We start from the raw sequence: 23,286 nt of genomic DNA, 5'->3' as shown, positions 1-23,286 counted from the left end.
AAATTGACACTTTTTCCACCTTTCCTTAGACAAAATGTTTCTACAGTTCTAGGCGAAATCTTGGAAACCTTTGTTACGGCTTTGGTATGTGGTAGAAGTGGAAAAGGAAAATTGGAGAAGGAGAAAAGGGATCCAAGTTGCAAGCAAATATAAAAAAGCTCAGCGTTTAGAGATGAGATGAGGGAGGTGGTGCTCTATAGATCCTCTCTCATTGGGACCATCTTGATCAATCGAAGAGATGCACACTCTAGATTCATGTGGGTCCGGATCCGCGACACACAGAGAGCCGTAATCTCTTCATAGCAGTATGCTACTTCCCATCTGAGACATCTCACTTTGCCAGGGATACGCCTGAGGAGGGTGAGACGTCTCCATATGTATCTCTCTATCTAGACATTCTGGATCTCTGGAGTTGCGGGGAAGTCAACGCAAGGATGAGGACATGTCAAGTACCGCTTTTAGACTTCCGGGATGATTCCATATTGCTACCAGACATTGACCTTGATGAGGTAGGGATGACATGGTATTTGCGGACAGACAGGGTCCCAATCACATCATATGGGCATGCACTTTACACGACCTCATCATCTAGAATGGTCTTGAGCTATGGCCCTCCTCAGGTGGCTTCACTTGTTTCCCACACGGAGGGGGCTCTAGCGTAGTTGACTACATCATGGGATCTCCTACCTTCACATCTCGCATTATTGACTTCTCTGTTTCACCACTCCCCCCTGGGGCAGACCACACTTACTTCTTCTTCAACATCTCTACCCCCCCCTCTCACAGCACCACACACACTGCCGATCACATACACCACTTATCATGACAATCACTTTGATCACAACCTATCATCCGCTTACTTTGCACGGCTATACACACTACTCAGATACATTGATCACATACCCCTATTAGAGGACCGTGCCGCCCTGATTAGCCGCTCACTGCACGAGGCTGCCCTATATGCCTTTCCGTACACCACACGTTCCACTAGACCTCCACCTCTTGGTTATGTGCCCTGCAATAGTTGGTACGATGAGGAGCGTAAGGCTTTTCGTCGACAGCTCCGACTCGAGGCCAAGTATAGCCTTTTGAGCGAACCTGACATCTAACGCGAGTATCGCTGTCTATCTAGAGTGACCATCGAAAGGCGAGAGCATTCCTACTAGGCTTGGCCTGCAGGTATATTCTATAGTTTTTTGCCGCGAGGGATTCACTGGTTGTATAGTCCTCAATCCTTGATTGTTAGCCCCTATTTCAAAGATTTCCTAGGCATTGAGGTGGGTTCTTTGGAAACAGGCTGGTTCCTTTTCAGCTATGTTTCTTTATTGCATTTCCCACAATAGCCTCAGGGACTTGATTTGTATGGTTGTTTGTAAAAGCATTAATAGAAAGTTCTTTTCTCTAGGAAAAAAAAAGGTATGAGATACATGAAGCTCATACAAGAAGTGTAGGGAAACTAGAGGTTTCTAGTACAATTCTAAGAATTTAACATCAAAACTAAGAAGGAATATACTCCATACGCCGGAAGAAACAAACATTTGTTAGCAGAAATGAGGAGGAACTACTGAACACTCTGTTCAGCAGCAACTCCAAAGATTTTTGGCTCAAGTTCCTTGAGCAAAAGTCACCCTTACCCCTCACTGACGCTCAAAGTCTGGCACATCTACGCACGTAGATTGTATGACGTTCCCAACCAGCCTGCCCCAGACTTGTCATACTCACCTCGCCCTACCACTTGCACTCTTTTCACCAACGGTGGTGTCAAGGATGCGACATTGAAGCTCCACAACGGCCGAGAGAAAGATCATGAGGGGTTATGCACCGAGTTTATTGCATATGGGATTGCTGTTCTAGCCCCGATCTTAGTAAAGCTTTTCAATGGCGTAGTTTGCTTTGGCTTCCCACACACGTGGATCCTTAACACTATCACATCCATTCACAAGGCAGGAGATCCCATGAGCCCGAAAAACTACAGGACCATTATGACTGGGCATGTAATGTCCAAGATCTATGCATCAGTACTCAACATGGAGGTCAACATGTTTGTAGAGATGTAGGGACTTAGGATCGAGGGCCAGGCAAGATTTTGGCACGACCACGGGACCATGGATCACGTACTTGCACTCAGGGGTGTCATAGAGGAGGCCAGGTCATGGAAGCAGAGAGTATATTGCTGCTTTGTGGATTTCCGCAAAGCCTTTGACACGGTCCCATGAGCCCGCCTCATCAAACGCCTGCAGACGTTGGGTTATGACTAGGAGATCATATGGGCTGTTATGGCACTCTATGAGAGAGTCTCAGGCCAAGTTCGGACATTTGCCGGATGTCACCATTTGGGACTTCTCCTAAGAAAATAAATGAATAATTCTTAAACAGGAATTGATTTTGGCCAAGTAAAGTTAAAGTGGTTAACCAAGAATAAGTATTATTGTTTTACTTTTGCATTGTATTAGTAAAAGAGAACTGTGGGGACGCCCACAAGGGACTAGACATAGTCCAAGAAGTAGAATGCATGCATTAGACTAACCTTTAACGGGTTAAAGTGTTGGAGGCTGGATGTGTAGGTCCAAGAAGGGTGCAAAAAGGTCTCAAAAGCCAAGTTAAAGTGCCAAAAAGCAGGATCTAAAGTTCTAGTTTCAGTGGTATTAGAGCAAGGCTTGCCACTTTCCTTGGTGGCAATGGTCCTAGAACAAGAAGACATCCCCAGAAAGAGTTCCAGGGAATTGAAATGGTTTCAGAAAGAGGTAGTTCAAAAATAAGAGAAAATAGCAATCAGAAAAACTTGGAGGGAGAGGAGATGGAGGACGGTGATGGAGATGGCGATGGTGACCTGCGTCCTTTGCAATTTAGGCTCCCTCTCCTTCCTCTCAGACCTGAGTATGGCTCCCTTACCTCGACATTTTTGTCTCACTCAACTCTCACTTTGCCACAAACGACACTCATAGAGAATCCCTCGTTCTGCATGCACGATGTGACAGTGGCTGCGCCCCTTCGACCTTCTTTTGGAAGAGAATACTTCGGTCCTGACTTCACTGATCTCACTTCCTTCCCTCCACTAGTCGACAACTTTCCTGCTCCAACTCAGCAAAATGTCGGAGATGGAAGCAGAGAAATGTGGGCTTCTCCTGCTGGTTCCCAAGAAGGAACCCAAAGAGGAATTGGTGATCGAGGAAATGCCTTTACCTTCTCAGGCTGCGGAGGAAGCAGGTTGGGAAAGTCCGCAGGTCGTGGTTCTCTCAACTTCGGAGCAACGGCTCCTGGCCACTGTGGACAAGCTTCAACACCCAGCTCCTCATATGCGGGGGCTCTCCAGTAGAGCAAAGGGGGCTTCTTCTCAGCCCCTTTCGGAGAAAGAAAAAACCTTTTGGCAGCTCTCGGACAAGCGGGAGGTACAAGAAGCGAGGAATGGGTCCCAGACCGTAGCTGTGAAGCCGCCCCAAGAAGATGGTCTGCCGTCCTACAAGAACTCCCACAAAGCTACCACCCCCGTCGTCGATGGCACAGAGTCAGGAAACCGAGCACCTAATGCTCCACGAGGCGTTCAAAAGCCGAGCTCAAGCCTTCCAAGAGAGAGGACGCCTATTGAACCAGGTAAAGTTGTCTTTGCACAGGTTGATGAAGATCTACTTGACGAATCTGTTGAATGGCTTGAATCGCATGCTCTTGTCGGCTATCTGCATGGTCCGCGTCCTCTAGTTGCTTTCCTTGAGAACTGGTTTAGAACCAACTAGAGTAGGAGAGGCAACTTAGTCACCAATGTCCGTTTCCTTTTAGAACCAACTAGAGTAGGAGAGGCAACTTAGTCACCAATGTCTGTTTCCTCCGACGAGGATACTTCATTTTTCTCTTTGAGAAAGCCGAGCATGCTGCGAGAGTGCTTCTTCATGGTCTCTAGACTGTGAGCAACCAACCGTTGGTTTGCAATCTCTGATCACAACTGCTGTCTCTTCAATGTGACTTTGGTTCAGGTACAAGAGCCTCATCTTGGTTTAAGGCTGACCCCAGCCTTTTTCTAGCTAGGTACTATCCAAGTCAAAGTGAAGGAGTTGTGGACTGCTCCCAGACTCATTGATGAGTCAGCAGTTGGCTTTTGGATTCGGAATGTCCTTAAAACACATGAAGTTCTCAAGCAAGCCAAAAACCTCAGGGACAAAATCCAACGGCAGAGACTAGATGCAGTCCAGAAGAGGTTCGATACTCTTGAAGCCCAGGCGCGCAACGGAGAGACTCAAGCGCAGATCAGTCTTCGCTTCGCCAAGAGTGAACTAGCTAGACTGGAAAGCATAGGGTATTTCTCAGCCAGATTATACACCAGAAGATGGTGGGCAGGTAAACTTGATAGGCCCACCAAAGAAACGTTCAAGCTTATTCGCAGGAAGAGAGCTTTAGAGGAAATTCCGCTCGTCGAAGGCAGCACAAATAGTTAGGTGCAATTGGACACTGAAAACGGAGACTTCATTTGTGATCACTTTAAGAACCTATTGTCAAGAACTATGTATTGAGATGATGGAGTGGTTGGTGCAAGACTTAGATGCCAGTCTGCAAGACAAGGAGTAGTCACAGGTTTGGACCATCAGAGCTTGGAGGCTCCTCTACTCTTGGTGAACTTAAGGAAGCGATGCTGGTCATGAAAGACGGCAAAACCCCTGGAGAGGACAGTTTACCGGTTGAGTTTTACAAGGTCTTCTGGGATTGGATAGGCCCCAAACTTCTGGAGGTGTGGCAGGAAAGTATCTCGACCTCTTTTCTTCCTGACCACTTGAATAGTGGAATAATCAAGCTTATTCCAAAAGAAGGAAGAAAGGATTTGATTAAAAACTGGAGACCTCTGACTATGCTTAACTACAGCTACAAAATCTTTGCCAAAGCTTTAGAACTAAGAAATCAACACAAGATGGATAGATGGATTTTGCAGGAACAGAAGGGTTTCCTAAAAGGGAGACACCTCCTGGAGGCTATTGTAAATATCTGGGAAGGGTGTGAACATGCTAGGGAATTGACTCAAGATATTTGCTTCATCAAAATAGATTTTGATAAAGCTTATGACAGGCTTGACTGAGATTTTCTAACGCAATCCATGAAAGACATGGGACTTGGGCCGAATTTCATCTCGGTGGTCAAACTTTTACTCTCCAATGCCTCAGCTAATGTGTGCATTAATGGTGAGATGCCTTCACCCTTCCCGTTGAAAAGATCTATTAGGCAAGGCTGCCCCATTGTCCCCCTCCTCTATGCTATAGCAGCGGATGCGCTGGGCTGGTTGCTCATTGAAAAAACGTTTGAGGGTACAGTCAAAGGAATTGAGTTGCCTACTGGGAAGCAGATGGTTATGCAACAATGTAGGCGACACCAATCTTATGCCTAGAAACTCCTCTTGTAATGTGAGTGAAGTTATGGAATGTCTGGAAACGTATTGTCTAGCATCAGGCTCTCTCATCAATCATAACAAAACAAAATATTGCACTCTTAGTGGAAAGTCACAAGTTGAGCTAGATCGCTTGGGCTGTCAATTGATCTATAAAGGCAGTGTGTTCAGATTGCTTGGCATACTCATGGGCTTCGAGGTATCCATGAAGGAATGATGGGGTTGGGTGCTTAACAGGTTCAGCGCGCAGCTGGAAAAGTGGAGAGGATTTCAATCAAACGTGGCGGGAAGAAGAATGGTACTCAACCATTGCTTGTACCCCATTACCATTTTCTACCTGTCTTGTTGGCATCCAAGTCAGGCGGGACTAGATAAGCTTATCTCCAAATGCAGATCTTTTCTGTGGGGGGGAACTAACAGAATCGCAAAAGTTAGATGGCCCGACCCAAGAGTGGAGGAGGTATGGGAGTAGTCGACATCAAGCAGGCGGCGGCAAAGTTGGCTGCTTCGTGGATTCTCAAAGTCCTTTTAAGCCCTGATCTTGATTGGGCTACACTGCTAGCTTGAAACTTCAAACATATTCGACCTGTCAGAGCTAAGAGGTGGAAAAATTACCCTATCTTGTTTGCTGTTTTCTGTCCTGAACCCTGCTCAACCAAGGGAAGTGACTTATGGAAATCCCTGTGGAGGGCACTGGAATCAATCAAAACTCAATTGTGCTTCTCCGGGAAAGGCTCTTTTATGAGGCTGGACTCCATTTGGGTGTCTGCAATTCACAGAAATGCTTTACTTAGCAACACAGATTTGCTTAGAGCTTGCTTCCTTTTCAACAAGGGCCTCCAATCTTGGGGACAATTGTGGCAAAGGGATCAAATCAGATGGAAGACCTTGCTGGAAATTAGGAGGGAATTCAGACTTACCAATCAAGATGCGATGTTTGTCACTGCTAGATCTAGCACTTTGGGAAGGAGATACACAGTGGAATGGGGGCTTAATACTTAATTACGCCTTAGAGTTTAGCTGGATACTCTTCCCCCATTTGCTTCCGGTTCCTACTGTTAGATATCAATGCTCCACTCTCGTGTAACTACGCGGGAACCAGCTAACTCTACTTGTAAGCCCCCCCATATGAGGAGAAGGCATTTGAGTAGCTCGGTTATCCGGTAGATCCTGGTTTGGACACCAGATGGGGGCCATGTGTGGCCTGATGGCTGGGCGGCTTCAGATAGAGTTGGCACACCGCCAACTAGGCTACATGCAAGTGCGGGAAGGCATCCCATGACTGACCGCACTGAGGGTAGACGGAGCATTTCCCGGGGCAGCCCACTCTTGGGTTGCGGGGCTCGTTTGGAGCCTCAGATGATCCCGGATGACTCTGGGCCGAACGGAGACCGTAGATTAGTTGCTCTATTTTGCGCACCAGTTCTATCGTGTGGTCGGTGGCCTATTTTGGAACTGACCCCCAGTCGGCCGTTTTAGGCGGACTGAGTCGGCCACCCAATTGGCTCTAACCGACTACTTGTGGTGGCTATATAAGAGCAAGCCTGTGAAGCCCATTTCATCACTGGCTACAGTAACCCTGATTCCTTAGCATCCAGCCTCCGTCTTCTACTGTTTCCAGCTCGCCATCGAAGCTTCTTTCACAGGAGCGCATGGTTGGGAGGCAGCGCCATCTATTGTATCAGTTTTATAGTAATCAAAATTTTGATTCTCCATACTATCTGTTTTCTCTCTTGCGTACGAGATCCTGTTATCTGTTGAGCACAGACATTGTATTGTTTTCTTACATGATATCAGAGCCTGGACTCTAGCAAGAAGATTTGGTAGTGTGTTTCTGTTTGCGAGCAGATTGTGAGAGATGGCCCAGCCCGCAAGAGTGCGAATCCCACCGTTCGGCGAAAGCGGAAAGTTGGACGGCACTAAGTATCCACTCTGGAAGTTCAAGATGAAGACCATCCTAAGCGCATACGAGCTTTGGGATACTGCTACTGGGGTGGACATGAAGCCGGTCCCGAGACCGAATCCGGCCAATGTAGCACAACAGATAGTATCAACTGCGGATGAGATTCTCGCGTGGACAAGAAGAAATGCAGATGCACTGTGTTCTATTTTCTTCAGTGTAAGTGATTCCGTCATGCTGTTAATTCAACATGTCACCACAGCGGAGGAGGCATGGACGGTCTTGAAAAATCAGTACGAGACCACGAATCAAATGCGGATTCAGAATCTGGAGACTCAACTCGCGAATGAGAAACTGTCTGAGTCTGAAGCGGCAGAGAAGTTCATCACCAGGGTGAAGAATCTGCGCGATCAGATGATTGTGATTGGCATCACCATCACCAGCGAGAATCTAGCATGAAGGTGCATACGGATTCTCCCACCAAAGTACGACGGTCTTGTTATGGCGCTGAATACGCAAAACAGAAATCCGTCCCTCAACTTTGAGGATTTCAGCGCAATGCTTCTGGAGGAGGAGATGCATCAAAAGACGAGGATTGGAGAAGATTCGGCTTTCTATGCTGGATCAAAGAAAGGTAAGGGTAAGGACTCTGGTAACCCATCTTCTTCTGATGATAAAAAGAGAAAGAAGAAGATCAAGTGCTTCTAATGCAACAAGGCAGGGCACAAGCAGAATGAGTGCTGAAAGAAGATTGCAGATGAGAAGAACGGAGTAAAGAAAGAGTCCAGCAACAGCGCGCAGGCAGTACCAGTAGAGCTATTTGTAGTAATTGAGGAGATTTACACGGAGGCAGTTCATGTACCTGCGGATGAACCGTGGATTATTGACAGTGGTGCATCGCGCCACATGATCAGTCGGAAGGATTGGTATACCTCTCTACAGCCGATAGGGAATGACATCTTGGTAGCAGTCGGCAATGATGCAAAATGTCCAGCAAAAGGAAAAGGTACGATTGCTCTCAAGTCAGATGGAGTTGTAAAGCAGTTGTCCGATGTTCTTTCTGTGCCAGATATCAAGAGGAACTTGTTGTCCGTTTCTGCGATCACGGATCGGGACCTCAAAGTTCACTTCGATAAGAATGGCGCACAGATTTTGGATCTTCAAGGGAAGGTCGTTGGTAAAGGTACACGGCGCAACAACATCTACGAACTCTCAGCTTTCAGTGCTCGAGCGGATGTGAAGAACACTAAGCTGTGGCATGAGAGGTTTGGTCATCTAAACCTTAGTTCTTTAAAGGAGATGCATAAAAGTGGAATGATTGCAGACCTACCAGAAATTGCAGATCTACCTGATGTATGTGAAGCTTGCATGATGGGCAAGCAGCATCGGCATCCCTTTCCTAAAGAGGCCAGCAGAGCAAAGGCTCCTCTGGAGCTCGTTCACACGGACCTCTGCGGAAAGATGGAGACGGAAGCTTTGGGTGGTTCCTACTACTTCATGACGCTGATCGACGACTACAGAAGGATATGGATATACTTCCTGAAGACTAAAGACGAGGCTTTTAGTAAGTTCAAGGAATGGCATATAATGGTCGAGAAAGAAACGGGGAGGAAGGTGAAGAAGTTGAGATCAGACAGAGGTGGAGAGTTCACATCAAGTGAATTCGAAAGTTACTACAAAAGTCACGGGATCAAGAGGCAGAAACCCCCGCCACATACATCACAGCAAAATGGAGTAGCAGAATGCAAGATGCGCGTCATCTGCGAAATGGGCAGGAGTATGATGAAAGGGAAAGATTTGCCAAAGACTTTCTGGGCTGAAGCATGTAACATGGCATTTTACATTCTGAATCGTAGCTACACGAAAGCTGTGAACAGGATGACTCCACTGCGGGCCTTTTCTTGTAAGAAACCTTGAGTTGCACATTTCAGAGTTTTTGGATGTGACTGTTTTGTGTATGTCCCTGATGCTAACAGGACCAAATGGGAACCAAAGAGCCGGAAGTGTATTTTCTTGGGCTACAGTGAAGAGGCGAAGGGTTACCGTCTCTATAACCCTGTTACCAAGAAGGTAATTGTAAGTCGCGATGTGGTCTTCTCAGAATAGCCGCATCAATTGGAGGAGGATGCTTCCTTCCCAGACAACCAGGACCAGGATATCCATCCAGTACCGCCACCAACAGTAAACCGAACTCCCCCAACGGTGCTTGGGAGGATTCAAGACAAAGAAGAGGAAGAAGAACCTGCAGAACCACAACGGCAACGGCCATTCCCGAAGTGGGTAAAGCAGCTTTTGGACGGCAGAGAACCTCCAGTCATTGAGAAGGAACCATCCGAACACCGCCGGTCCAAGAGATTAGAGGAGCAAAGAAGGGCGCAGGAACACTTGGTCAACTACGCGTTGATGACAGAGGTGATCCGTGCTGAAGAACCCAAGTGTCTTGAAGAGGCACATGGTGATGATAGGTGGATGGAGGCTATGCAGTCAGGATATGGCTCCATAACAAAGAACAACACTTGGGACCTTGTGGATTGATCACCAAAACGCAAGGTGATCGGCACCAAGTGGGTGTACAAAGATTCGCACAGGTACATGGTTTTGATTATCAGGATACTTTTGCTCCCACAGCTCGACTAACCACAATTCGCAGTGATTTGGCTTTAGCAGCCCAGGGAAGTTGGCCCGTGTTTCAGATGGATGTAAAATTCGCCTTTCTGAATGGAGATCTCAAGGAGGAGGTATACGTGGAACAACCACCAGGTTTTGTGATCCCCGGTTCAGAAGGTAAAGTCTGTAAACTGAAGAAGGCACTTTACGGGCTGAAATAGGTCTCACGAGCGTGGTACCAGCGAATTGATGCCTACTTTCTGCAAAACGGGTTCAGGAGGAGCCCATCTGATGCAAATTGTATATCTTCAAAGAAGGAGGCAAGTGTATGATCGTGATCCTTTATGTGGACGACCTTGTCATAACAGGGAACCATGAAGAGAGGATCTCGCAGACAAAGCATTTGCTAGGAAGAGAGTTTGAAATGACAGACCTCGGACTGATGCATTTTCGTTTGGGAATTGAAGTTTGGCAAGAGCCGAAACAGACCTTCATTTTACAGCTGATGTATGCTGGAGAGATACTGAAGGCATTTGGCATGACTGAGTGCAAGACAGTTGGTCCCCCTATGGAGGTTGACGTGAAGCTCTCAAACGAGGATTCATCACCACTGGTGGACGAAGCGAAGTACAGAAGGCTTGTGGGCAGCTTGATTTACTTGTGCAACACGCGGCCGGACATCAGCTTTGTGACTGGTGTACTAAGCAGGTTTTTCAATAAGCCCCGGGAGAACCATTGGAGGGCAGGGATGCGGGTGCTGAAATACATCAAAGGCACACTTGATTATGGCATCACCTATACCAAGGGCAACATCTTGACCGGATTCTGTGACTCGGATTGGGTAGGAGACGTGGACAGTAGGAGCTCAGTGACAGGTTACTGTTTCTCACTTGGATCTTGAGCTGTGTCATGGGTCAGCAAGAAGCAACCCACAGTTGCTCTTTCTTCTACCGAGGCTGAGTACAAATCAGCATGCTTTGCTTCTTGCGAAGCAGTGTGGTTAAGGAGGATTTTAGGGGACATGGGTGCAGTGCAGAACAAGCCTACGCAGTTATCTGCACAAAACACATTGAGATTCAATATCACTTTGTACGTGAGCTCATTATGGATGGAGAGGTCGACTCGGTGTACTGTTCGACTACAGAGAATGCTGCGGACATCTTCACGAAGGCTCTTGGAAGAGACTTGCTAGAGAGGCATCTTCATCGACTTGGCATTGGGCCGAAAAAGTAAGTTCACTTGCGGGTGGACATTGAGGGGGGGTGTTAGATATCAATGCTCCACTCTCGTGTAACTACGCGGGAACCAGCTAACTCTACTTGTAAGCCCTCCCATATGAGGAGAAGGCATTTGAGTAGCTCGGTTATCCGGTAGGTCCTGGTTTGGACACCAGATGGAGGCCATGTGTGGCCTAATGGCTGGACGGCTTCAGATAGAGTTGGCACACCGCCAACTAGGCTACATGCAAGTGTGGGAAGGCATCCCATGACTGACCGCACTGAGGGTAGACGGAGCATTTCCCGGGGCAGCCCACTCTTGGGTTGCGGGGCCCGTTTGGAGCCTCAGATGATCCCGGATGGCTCTGGGCCGAACGGTGACCATAGGATAGTTGCTCTATTTTGCGTACCGGTTCTATCGTGTGGTCGGTGGCCTATTTTGGGACCAACCCCCAGTCGGCCGTTTTGGGCGGACTGGGTCGGTCACCCAATTGGCTCTAACCGACTACTTGTGGTGGCTATATAAGAGCAAGCCTGTGAAGCCCATTTCATCACTGGCTACAGCAACCCTGATTCCTTAGCATCCAGCCTCCGTCTTCTACTGTTTCCAGCTCACCATCGAAGCTTCTTTCACAGGAGCGCACGGTTGGGAGGCAGCGCCATCTATTGTATCAGTTTTACAGTAATCAAAATTTTGATTCTCCATACTATCTATTTTCTCTCTTGCGTACGAGATCCTGTTATCTGTTGAGCACAGACGTATTGTTTTCTTACACCTACAGCCTATGACTATACTGAGGACATGATCCCTGTCTTAAATTCCCGGTGGAACACCTCCGACTCTATGCTTTGCTGGAAGCGGAGATTTCGTTAACCTTGCTCTGGCTTGTCATGCTGAAGGCTGTTTGGACAAAGGCAAGGGGGCTGAGGATTGGAAAAGGTGATGGCAAGTGCCGACGCTGTCCGGGAGCTCAAGAAGATGTTTTTCACGTATTCGTAGCATGCGCGTGAGCTAGGAAAGTTTGGAAAAAAGTGCAAAATACAATTAGGCGAGCTAGTGAATTGGAAAGCAATTTTTCTTGGGGATGCATCTAAAGTTAAGCACACATGATGGGCACTCGTGCGGGCACACGCATTGTGGTTTGTTTGGATTTCCAAGAATGAATTTCAATTCAACGCTAAGCATACTGATGCAGAATATATGTTTTTTGAATGGTTAGCAAGCATTGCGGATCTATGATAGTGACCTTGAACTGTTCTTCATGGAGGTCAAGGTAGGAGTTGCAGTGGACTTCCTTTTGATATAGGAGCAGATGCTCAGGAGCAGATGCTCTCAGCATCAGACATCCGACGACGTCATCACCTTCTTCTTGGGAGAAGTTCAAAGGTGTGGTGTCCCGCTATAGGACGGATCGGAGGGGTCTGCATCTCAGTTTCCCAGGCGGTGGCCCCAGAGATCTACGATTGGGGTGAGCTTATCCCAAGGCGGTCAACTTGGATGGGAGTGAGGATGGGAGAGTCTAGGATTGGGATTGTGAGTGTGTATGCCCCGGCGTGCAGACATCACCGTTTAGCCTTTTGGAGGAGGTTGTTAGAGTGTTTGCCATATGTTGAATCCTGGAGCATTGGAGGAGACTTCAACAACTTGGAGTTTGGGGAGGACAAGCAAGGTGTGCCTCCTTTTCTGAGATGCCGGCAGCAGAGCGGAGCACGTGGGAGCAGGTCATCTTCACGATCAGTGGCAGAGACCGGTGAAGAGAGCCGGAGTTCAGCAGGAACCCTAGCAGCCTTCTCTTCTCATTCGGCCAGAGGCGACATGATGGATTGCTTCTACGTCGGGGACTGGGCACTCCACAAAGGTGGCTCTACACAGGCACCACGATGTCAGACCACTGTCCAACAATATTATACCTAGAGCAACCTCTCCGTGGTCTTCCCCAAAAGGGGGTCCGCATTCTAGAGGACCTACCGCAGGATGAGGAGGTTTAGTTGGTTATTGCAGAGATTTGATAGTAGTCAGGGTCAGTACCTTGTGAGGGCTGGGCTTCGTGGTGAGTGGCAGATGCAATTCAGAGGAGCAGCGAGGAGTTGCGATCTCACACCCTTAGGCGGAGGAGGGCTCTTTAGGAGCGCGAGCGTGCATTGCGATGAGACCTTGCCTCCATAGAGAGGCTCAGGGAACAAGACCCAGGATCCCAGTGGCTCAGGGATAGATTTGAGAGTGCGCGGCTTGAGCGGGTTTAGGGCGAGAAAGAAAGAAAGGAAGAAAGAAAGTTTATTGAAGTCTATGAAAGACTGATGGGTCTATGAGACGGATAAAAACCTGATGCAAAGAAGCAGAGGGGTGGAGCTGCTAAGCAAGCATCATCACCCGTTTGGAATGCTAACTCCTAAAAATACATAGTCATATAGCTTCAGTGGTGTCATCAACATCATCCTCATAAGTACAATGTGACGTCATGATGGTGTAGGTGTCAAGGGGACTCAGGGGGGGGTCAGGAGCAAGGTCATTGCCAAGAGACTGAGACGGGCTGCACCCACAAAGAGCCGCCAGCGCTCACGGGCTACGCATCATCACGATCTCGCCCTTAAAGCTATTGACAACTGTAACTCCAGTGGGCTGTGCTCCAAGTCTGAACAAGGAGGGGACCTCGCCAAGTGTAATCTGCGTGTCCGTCCATTGTCGAGTGTGGCGTGTATCGGACTCTGGGTCTCTGTTGCGTCTTTTGGCAGGGGTTGTTTGGTCCAGACGGTCTGAATGGAAAAACTCAGTAATCCTGCTCTAAGAGAGATCAGACTGTGTGTTGGAATCTTGTCTCTGCACTATGAGTAGAAGCTCTCTATGCCGAAGTGCCTCATGAAGGAAGGTAGCAAGACACCTCTGGTCTGGGTATGTAAGGAGCTTGGTGAGGGGCCCAAAACCGTCTCTGAAGAGGCAGTGATATCGTCCATGAATCTCATAGTATACAGGGCATCTATGACCTGAATGCGAAGTGTTTCTCACATTCGATCTCCTGTCCACAGTCCATCACACAACGTGCATATGCAGTCCTCCGTGGGGATCCTCTCAGCTTGTCCACTCTCCATACGGAGTCGGTGCGATGACACTAGAAACTGCCCAGTGGCCATCTTCAGTGAGTGCGATAGATGGATCCGCGTGTACTCTGGGGGGGTAATGAAAACCCTCCTCTGAGAAGTGGAGGCAGTGATCCCTGCACAGAAGCTGAGCTTCACTAGGAGCCAACCAGGTCCTGAAAGTGCGTAGCTGTAGGAGGTCCTCTCAAATGACCTGGTTCACCTCGTGGTACCCAAGTGGGATAGATGGAGCGGCTAAGCTGTACTGGAAAGGAGGCAACCTATCAATGTGGAGTCCCAGTCTCTCGAACCACCTACGTGTTTGTGCATACCAACCCCTCTTGTCTCCGCCATCTGCGAGATTCATGGATGATGCCAGAGCCATCCATGGTAACCTATGTCGTTTTGATGTGCATGATCCATACTGTCTGACTCGATGGAGATAGGTGATAGTCTGGAAGGTAGGAGCTGTAGATTAGAGTAGGAGTGTCAATATAAGAAATATGAGGTACAATGGGAGTGAGGTGGACTTATATAGCCCTTCTAGGCCCAAACAGCGCCTAACCGATTTAGTCCTAACCCTGACTAACTTGTCCTAGTTATGGCCTTCATTACAGATAGTTTTGAGAGGAGGACCTTGTGCATGGGATGACGTTCATAAGCCTATTAAATAAGACAAGGCAATCATGAGCTATATTTTGTGGATGCTGAATGCCTTTGATGGGAAGACCATGCATGGATGACATGAGACTATTAAATAAGGCAAGACAATCATCGGCTCTCTTTTGTAGATGCTAAATGTTGTGACTCAGATATAGGATTGCCTTGTGAATGATGGTACTGATGATGTATTTGTGTTTTTCTAGTGCAAACTATATTTAGTTGATGCATCCAATGTGTGTAGTATAGACCAAATGTACTAACCTTGGATGGTCTGATAAGAAACAGTAATTATAGACTATATTTGATGCACAAATCTATATAATGTACTAAGATATGGCTGTCATCCAGGATATAGTTGTGGGAGAATCCTGTGCCAAGCTTCGACATCAGTTGGAGGTTACATACCCTGTGAATAATGGTGTGATTCAAGACTGGGAAGACATGAATCATATTTGGGATCACATGATTCACGATGTTTTAAAGGTAGATGCTGAGGATGAATTTCCAATGCATTGTGCTTTATAATGCTTGGGTGGTTCCCAAATGTAAAGGACACTCCTAATAGGAAATTAATAAAACGCTTGTCACCAAGTCTCTACTGAATGTGTGTCTATGGTGATGCCCTGGAATTGGAAGTAGAAGAAAATGATGGGTTAATCTTGAAAACACAGCTCCTTAAAGCACTATCAAGCAGTCATTGTGGAAACGTTGGATTTTGTAGGACAGAATACATTACTTATGATTTTTTGACTCAAGAAAGGGTTATTATGCATATAAATGGTTATACCACAGACATGATTTTTTGTAGGTCACTTTCTCTGCAGTCTTTATTGCTTATCTAGCTGCTCCTAGTTCTTCCATTCATTGTTTTAGACCCCAAATCTCTCTGCTTGACATGACGTAATAATATGTCCGAATGACTGTGATGATGATGATAATTTCATCTGTAATAGTGGATATAAAGAGTGTATTTATTCAATGCTGCATGGGCAGAGAATCCCCCTATCTTTCTCCCTAGTTCTCTATTCAAATATAATCGAAGGTGGTTTAATGGAAATATGTCAGCCTCTAGATGGAATTTGAGAGGTGTCAAAAGACAGTGATACAAGATTAGTATCCATTCCAATATTGATTGCTTTCTTCAGGCATTCAAGAAATTTCGGCCAGTTTTTTGGAAGGATCTCTAGGTATCGAGAGTGGTGGCCTTTGGTGCATCTAGGAATACTGGACTTTGTGGCATTGATAAAAGCCAAGGTACTAGCAAAGTCATAAAGTCATAAAGATGCTTCAGGCTAGATGGCACAAAGTTTGTGGGTGATCTGTGGTTGTATGGAGCAACACAGGTACTATCCAGGGATGCTATTGTTGTGCACCTTGGCTGTGATTGGAAAAAGAGCTTGTAGGCTCAACCACTTGTTGACTTATAATAAAAAGAGCTGACCAACAAACATTTGTTATGGGATTCTCTCTAAAGGTGTAGATGGAAGACAAACTCAAATAGATTGAAGCTCTAAACGGAATTATTTGTTGTCTATCAGAGACTTTTCTATTTGGCTGGAAATATCCTACTAGCCTGACTTATACGTTCTTGAAGTCTCAGCTCAAGGTAAAGGACACCATATGTTGAACATGCCTAGTGACACCTGCAGGGGAATCATGCCTTCTAACACACCATCTGTTTTAAATCAGCCCTTCAATGGGTTGATTAGACCCTAGCACAAATACTCAGGAGCCTCCTCTTACCCACCGATGAACTCTGCACACTAGACTGTTGTGCACCACACATGCGTGGAGCGCATAAATCCCTGCCGCCTCCACAATTGAAGGCTTAGGCTTGCAGGTTGCAGCAGACTGCATGTCGAGTCCTGCTTTGTTCCCATGAACGAACCCATACTCGGAGGCTGATAACGAGGCTATCATACCTCAAGTGAATTCTCGTTGAATCCATTGCATCCTTGCAATAATCTGGAGCATGCATTGCTGTCACGAGGACGTGAATTTCATGTGCAATTAACCTTGTGGGCAAACCCGATGATATTTTGGCCATAGGGGACTGGCCTAGAGGAAGTGCTAACTTCCTAGAAGTCCCTAGAGTTCAATTACAAGTGCAGCCACTAGGCCCAAGTGCTAGGCTAAGGGGTCTAAAGGTTGGGCCCAAGGAAAACCAATGTGTCATTGGTAAAAGGGGTTAGAGCATTAATGATGGGGGCAAACCCAATGTGTCATTGGTAAAGAGGGTTAGAGCATTAATGAGGGGGCAAGTGTGGCATGTGGCAGCTCTCCATGGATGTAGCCCTTCTGCATTTTGCATTTTTTGCATTCTGCATTGGTGTGGATGCTCATTTAGTAGCTCCACTACCACAGCTCATTGTATCAGGTTTTTCACAGTCTCATAGACCCATCGGTCTTCCGAAGACTTTGATAAACTTTCTTTCTTTCTTTCTTTCTCTCCCCCCATTCAGAAAATGCGAGTTTTTCTCCTGCTCTCTCTAAGCTGCTTTGATCAGGCTGTGGCATTCTGAAGCTGTTGCAAGCTGCTCTGGCTGACTCCACGCATTTTGAAGGTGTTTTCCAGCTGTTCCAGGCTGTGTGGACCTGTACGGGGCTGCCTGGTGCACATGTGGAGGCTGCTGCATTGATTTTTCTGCTCTACGGCTGTTCTTGGAGCTGGCATGCAGCTTGAGGCGCTTTCAAAGCACTCTTTTCGCTGCTGTACAGACCTGTACGGACAGTCCGTGCAGCTGTACGGACCTGTACGACGAGTTTCCAGTTCTTACTGCTGCTGTACGGACCACATGCAGGCATTTGGTGAACTTCCCCCTTTGCAGAATAGCTCTTTTCTTTTGTTTTTGGCCTCTGCACCCTTGAGTGTTGCTCTTCTCTCCTTTCTCAGCTCCCAGTTTCTTCATTTCTCTCCCTTTTCCTGCTTGGATGCCATCTGTGCATTGCTGGGAGCCGGGACAGAGGATAGGTGTGAGGGCAAAGCTCGTCCCTCTTCCACGGACAGCGGGTACGGCAGTTTGGTTTGCATTTGCTATCTTTGGAGCTTGTTGCTGTGCTTTTTGTTGTTTGGAGTTCTTTCTGGGCCTACAGGCTATAATCAGACACCCAGTCACAGAGGGTATGCATGGTTGGTGCCAGAGGGATAGTTTGGTTGCAGTTTTATGCCTTGAGGCCTTTTGAGCACTATCTGGCACTTGCTTTTGATGCATTGCCACTTTTAGTGGAGCACAGTCGGTGTGGAATGCCATAGCCTTGCCTGGTAGTTGGGTACTAGTGTGTGCACTTGGGAATTGGATGCAGGTTGAGGCCAAGCATTGGCTCTGACAGAGGAATTGCAAGAAGCACAATACAAGGGTGAGCCCTTGTTGTAAAAGCAGATTCCTATTTCCAAAGAATTAAACAAATACCGAAAGGGGGGCCAAAGCATCGAGGGCCAATGATTGGCTGGAGGCTATGGGATATGGTTGTAAATGATGTAGTTATCAGTTTAGTTGCGGTACACTGCCCTTTGGATTTTTGAAGGCCGGTTTCAACTGCCAAAACATATAGTGAAGGGCTGTACTGCCAAAGCCTATGCTGAAGGGCAGTTAGGGCATGAATTATAAATGATGCCATTGTATTGAAAAATACTTAGCCGAAAGGAATATCAACGTATTGTTGATTGTCACCTTTTTGATCAAACATGAAATTTATCATAGATTCACAAAATGAAATTTGAAACTAGACTGGCACCATTATATAGGTTTTAAAAAAGTGAAAAGCAAATAGTAAAAAGCATTGACTTCCCAACACTTCTTTAGGTCTCTTTTATATTTGATAAGTGGCTGAAAACCTTAGTCCATTCAGCACATGGCCAAATTCAGCCGGGTGGTATGTGGCAAAAGTATGGCACGACAAGTGTGCAAGACATCCATATGGGATGCTCTATAGATGGTAGGACTGTTGTTGTTGTAGTCCTTTGTTGAGAATGGAGTAGGATAGGCCTTCACGTGGATTGAGGAGGTGAGTGCCATGTGGCATAGGAGTAGTTATCCCACATGTGATGGGTTGTGGAGAGGCCTGGCCATGCATTGTATTTGAAGGAGCCGTCATTTGAGGGGTATACATCTCAGCTTGTTCTTTTCTTCTTTCACTTTATTCCATATTGTTGTCCATGCTAATCATTAGCCCTAGGCTTAGACATTTTTGGTGGGGAGGGGTTGTACCCCCTCCCCTTGAAACTACCCAATGTGGTCATAGTCTAGGTGATAAATTTCTATACCTATTAGGTTTTTGTTGTTTAAGTTGTAGTAGCTTAGATTCCCTTGTGGTCAGCCAGATCCTACCTCATTCTCTACAAGTTTGATCATTGTTACAATATTCAAACCAGCAACCGACCCATATCTATCATGGCAAAAGTTTTTTGCAAAGCTGCCTTGAAATCTGCAATTTTCTGCGAGTCTAGCCCAATGATAAGTCATCTACACTTAGAATCCAAATCAGAAATTCTGATTCCCTCTTCCGGACATAAAGAGTAGCCTCCCTAGGGCTGTTTTGAAACCCAAGGCACAGCGCAAAAGAATGTATCTTGGCATACCATGCCTGCCCATGGTGCCTGCTTCAAACCATAAAGAGCCTTTTTTAAGCCGGCATACCTTAGTTTCAGACCCTGGAAGTTCCAATCCTAGAGGCTGAGTGACATAGACCTCTTCCACTAAATCCCCGTGAAGTGCGGTCTTGATGTCCAATTGATGGACCTCGCCAATGTTAGTGAGATGCAAGAGCAATGACACAGTCTGCTTGCTATCCCTAAGGGTATCCAAAAGCCAATGAGGGACTGATTTTTGTTGTCTCATGACAGCCCTCTCCTCTTGAACTGCTTGCTCGATAGCATGGCCATCTGGCAGTGGAAAATCAGGCTGAGTAGGAGCAATGGGAGGAGGATTGGAGCTGCTAGAAGCATTGGCATGGTGCTCTGCATTGTGTCATATGCATCTGTGAAAGGAAGAAAATAATAAAAAACATCAGAGGCTTCTACTGAAGGCTGTGTTTTACAGTCCAACCAAGGTAAAGGGGCATGCTCAGCAAAAACCACCTCCCTACTGACAATCACCTTGACTGTGCTAGGCTGAAACAACTTGTAACCTTTGCTTTGTGAGCTGTAGCCAATGAAGATGCATTAGACAGGCTTATATGCCTCAACTGAGAGGGTACATGCACATACGCAATAGACCGAAACACCCACATGTGAGAAATGACAGGCTTACGATTTGTCCATACTTCATAGGGAGTCATGGTCTTCAATGCCCGAGTGGGTGCTCGGTTGAGCACATAGTTGGCACAAATAATTGCATCCAACCAGAATTTATTGGGCAAAGACTTTCCCTTAAGCATGCACCAGCCCATTTCCGTTTCTGTTCTATTCTTGCGCTCAGCAAGTCCATTTTGTTGCGGAGTATAGGCCACCGTGCACTGATGAATGATACCCGGGCTGCTAAAAAATCAAAAAATTCCCAAGGCAAGTACTCACCTCCCTGTCATTGCGGAAGGTCAAGAGTTTCTGCCCACTTCATTCTCTGCCCAAGGCAATCCAATGCTTGAAGCAAGAGAAGACCTCTTACTTCAGCTTCATGGGATATATCCAAGTGAACCTGGTGAAGTCATATATAAAAGTAACAAAGTAATAGTACCCCCCAAGTGATGCTGTCCGCATCGGTCCGCTCACATCATTGTCTACGAGATTTAACTTCCTAGATGCACCAAGGGTCCTGTCCTTGGGAAATGGAATTCTGTGCAGTTTGCCCAAGCAACCACCCTCGCATACATGTTTTTTAAGTGCATGCATGGGCGGAAGATCTACGACCATGTCATGTGAATGTATCTTCACCAAACTGTTAAAGTTGAAATGTCCCAATCTCTCATGCCATAGATGTGTATCAAAAATTACAGATTCAGCCATGGCATTAGCTTCTATAGTAGCCTGTTGTGCATATATGTCAAGATGATATAGCCCTCTATCAAGTGTTCCAGTAAGTACAATATAGTTGTCGTACTGATTATTACAAACGACACAACGATAACCATCAAAAAGAACACGGAAGCCATGTGTGGAGATGGCTGAGATAGAAATCAGATTCTTTTTTATACCTGGAATATGTAAAACTTCCACAAGTGGAATGGTATCATTTGACATTGTAGTGACAAGCACTTGACCAATCCCTTTCACGGGATTTGCTGCATTATTTGCACAAGTGACAGTGCCCCCCTTTGGAACACCACTCAATGTGTGAAAGAGCTTTTTGCAGGAAGTGATGTGCTTGGAAGCACCACTATCAAAGTACCAATCTGAGGCTGCAAAAGCTGAATCATGCAGAGTAGGATTATAATGACACTCCACCATAAATGCCCACTCATCATGAGCAAGATGCCTCTGTATTTGTCTGGAGTATTTGTGACAACAAGACCTTGCTGTCCTGGCTGTCCGTGCTTCTTCTTCTCAGAAGGAATACACTCAGAGATGTCATGACCTGGTTTCTTGCAATAATTGCTGCGTTTATTCTCCTTCCCATGGGCAGGAGAGGAAGAGGATGAGGTACCAGATGTAGGTTTGGGCTTGCTGCAATTTCCCCCCCCCTTTTCCTTTGCCCCTATGATCAGTAGCAAAGGCTTGGTTTGCATCAGTGGAAGAAGCCCTGTTTTGGCGACTCTACTCTTGTGCAGGAGTAGGGAAACAAGTCTCCAGCTCACCCAATTGCCTTCACCTCCAGGTTGTACGCATAACCACCACATTGGACCTTCGCCTCCCCGGATCTCTTACAATAACTCTTCTCGAAGATGCAGCACAAGCGAGCTCGAGAGGTTGAGTAGGAGCGACAGATAGACACCCTTCGGTGTGACTTTCTCATGATCTAAGAGGAGGCCATTGATCTTCGAAAGAAGGTAGCTAGCCTTCGACAGTAGGTAGCCACGATGCCAGGGAGCAGTACAACTGTGGAGGAGCACTTTGCCTCGATACACTTTGTTATTGAGGAAACTTCCAAGTGGGTGGAGGTAGTGAAACGAAGGCCTATAGATGTAGCCATTTTAGCCATCTTACTTGTGCAACAACAGAGAGTAAGTAAGGCTCTCAACATCAGAGTCCGTGGATTCCTATATCACCTTTGCTGTCATAGATGCCACTTCTTTTGTAACCTATGCCCGAAGGGTACATGAGCATGAGATCGAGGGGGTCTGTGGTGTAGGACGTGACCCTCTACTAGCGGCACTATGTAAGTGCTCAGCTTTTCCGAATCACCCACATGTCCAATAGGATGAGGATCTCGCTCCCCTACAAGTAGAGGAGAGATGGGATCCTACAACAATGGGATGCCGCCTATAAGCAAGGGAAGTGGGCAGTGGTACAAGAGGAACAACTCTTGATTGGACTTAGACGGGCACCAATTGATACACCTGCATAAGTAGGTAGGGTCTATGAGACTAGGAGGACTGAGACCCTAACCTGCACTATGTGGAATTGTAATGGAACCTCGTGGTCAGAGCTAGGGCTCTTCTCGAAGTCATACACAGGACAAGATAGTGTGTTCTACATAGAGACCCCACTAGAGCCCAAAGCGCCCACTACCTAGATATACGTGGGAGTCGGCCTATCACGACGAGACTAGCAAGATAGGAGTACGAGGATCCAGCTGAGTTGCAATTCTATACTAATCATCTCTCACTAGGATGGTGTTTGTGGATCTTTGTGACCCGCAGGCCAGATTCCTTTGGATCGGGATTAGGAGCACATCTCAGTGGTGGGTGACTTTTCATAACAGTTTGCTATTGCCTCCCAGAGACCTCACATTTTGCCAGGGAGCTCTAAGAGGAAGGTGTCACGGGGGTGTAAAATTCTAAGTACTTCAATGTGCTACGAGACTGTGACAAATTTGGCTTTAAAAGTCCAAGTGTGGGCTTAATAATGTGAATTTAAATGTGGCATGGTACCTAGCACATATGTGTAATTAATCCCTAGGCCCAAAGGCATTCAAAGGAATTAAAGAGTGGTTTGATGGAAATGATGACATGGCAGGGTCACCCTACCATGTCCTGCCATGTGGCAACTTCAGTGGCCACCCTAGAGGGCCAGGTGGTTTGGCCTCTCCCAAAACCACTCTAGGCCACTCTAGAGCATTGAAGAGGTGGTTTTTGACTTTTCTAGATGGGTTTGGTTATTTCTAGTGTTTTTGAGGCTTCTCTTCCAAGAACTAGAATTTCTTCATGCTTTGAACCCTCACACAGCTGAGTGAACCCTCACACAGCTGAGTGACGAATTTTGCCATAGTTCCTCACCCGCTTGGATTCCGCGATCTTTGTTTGTCCCAATGGCTTCCCCTCTGTCTCCCCTACTCACTGATACCCTTTTCTTGAAAGGCGTTTTGTAGATTTGGCTGCTCCGAGCACTTTTCCTGCTGGTCGACTTTTCTGAGCAGCACTTTTTG

General features: G+C 46.7%; 1 protein-coding gene across 1 annotated transcript in view; it reads left to right on the top strand.

Moving 5' to 3' along the window:
* ARP2 (actin related protein 2) overlaps window positions 1-23,286 on the top strand; it is a 101,953-nt gene that overhangs the window by 8,827 nt on the left and 69,840 nt on the right. Inside the window, exon 3 of the mRNA XM_087369699.1 lies at window positions 15,176-15,310. Within this exon, the coding sequence (XP_087225825.1) occupies window positions 15,176-15,310 (135 nt within the window). The remainder of the gene's footprint in view (window positions 1-15,175; window positions 15,311-23,286) is intronic.

The sequence above is a fragment of the Dipteris shenzhenensis genome, chromosome 31 (assembly GCF_047967505.1).
Source record: "Dipteris shenzhenensis isolate YYH24624 ecotype China chromosome 31, Dip_SZ_1.0, whole genome shotgun sequence".
In the NCBI taxonomy this organism is placed as follows: Eukaryota; Viridiplantae; Streptophyta; class Polypodiopsida; order Gleicheniales; family Dipteridaceae; genus Dipteris; species Dipteris shenzhenensis.
The sequence above is the reverse complement of the archived record's forward strand: the minus strand, read 5'-3'. Positions and strand labels throughout refer to the sequence as shown.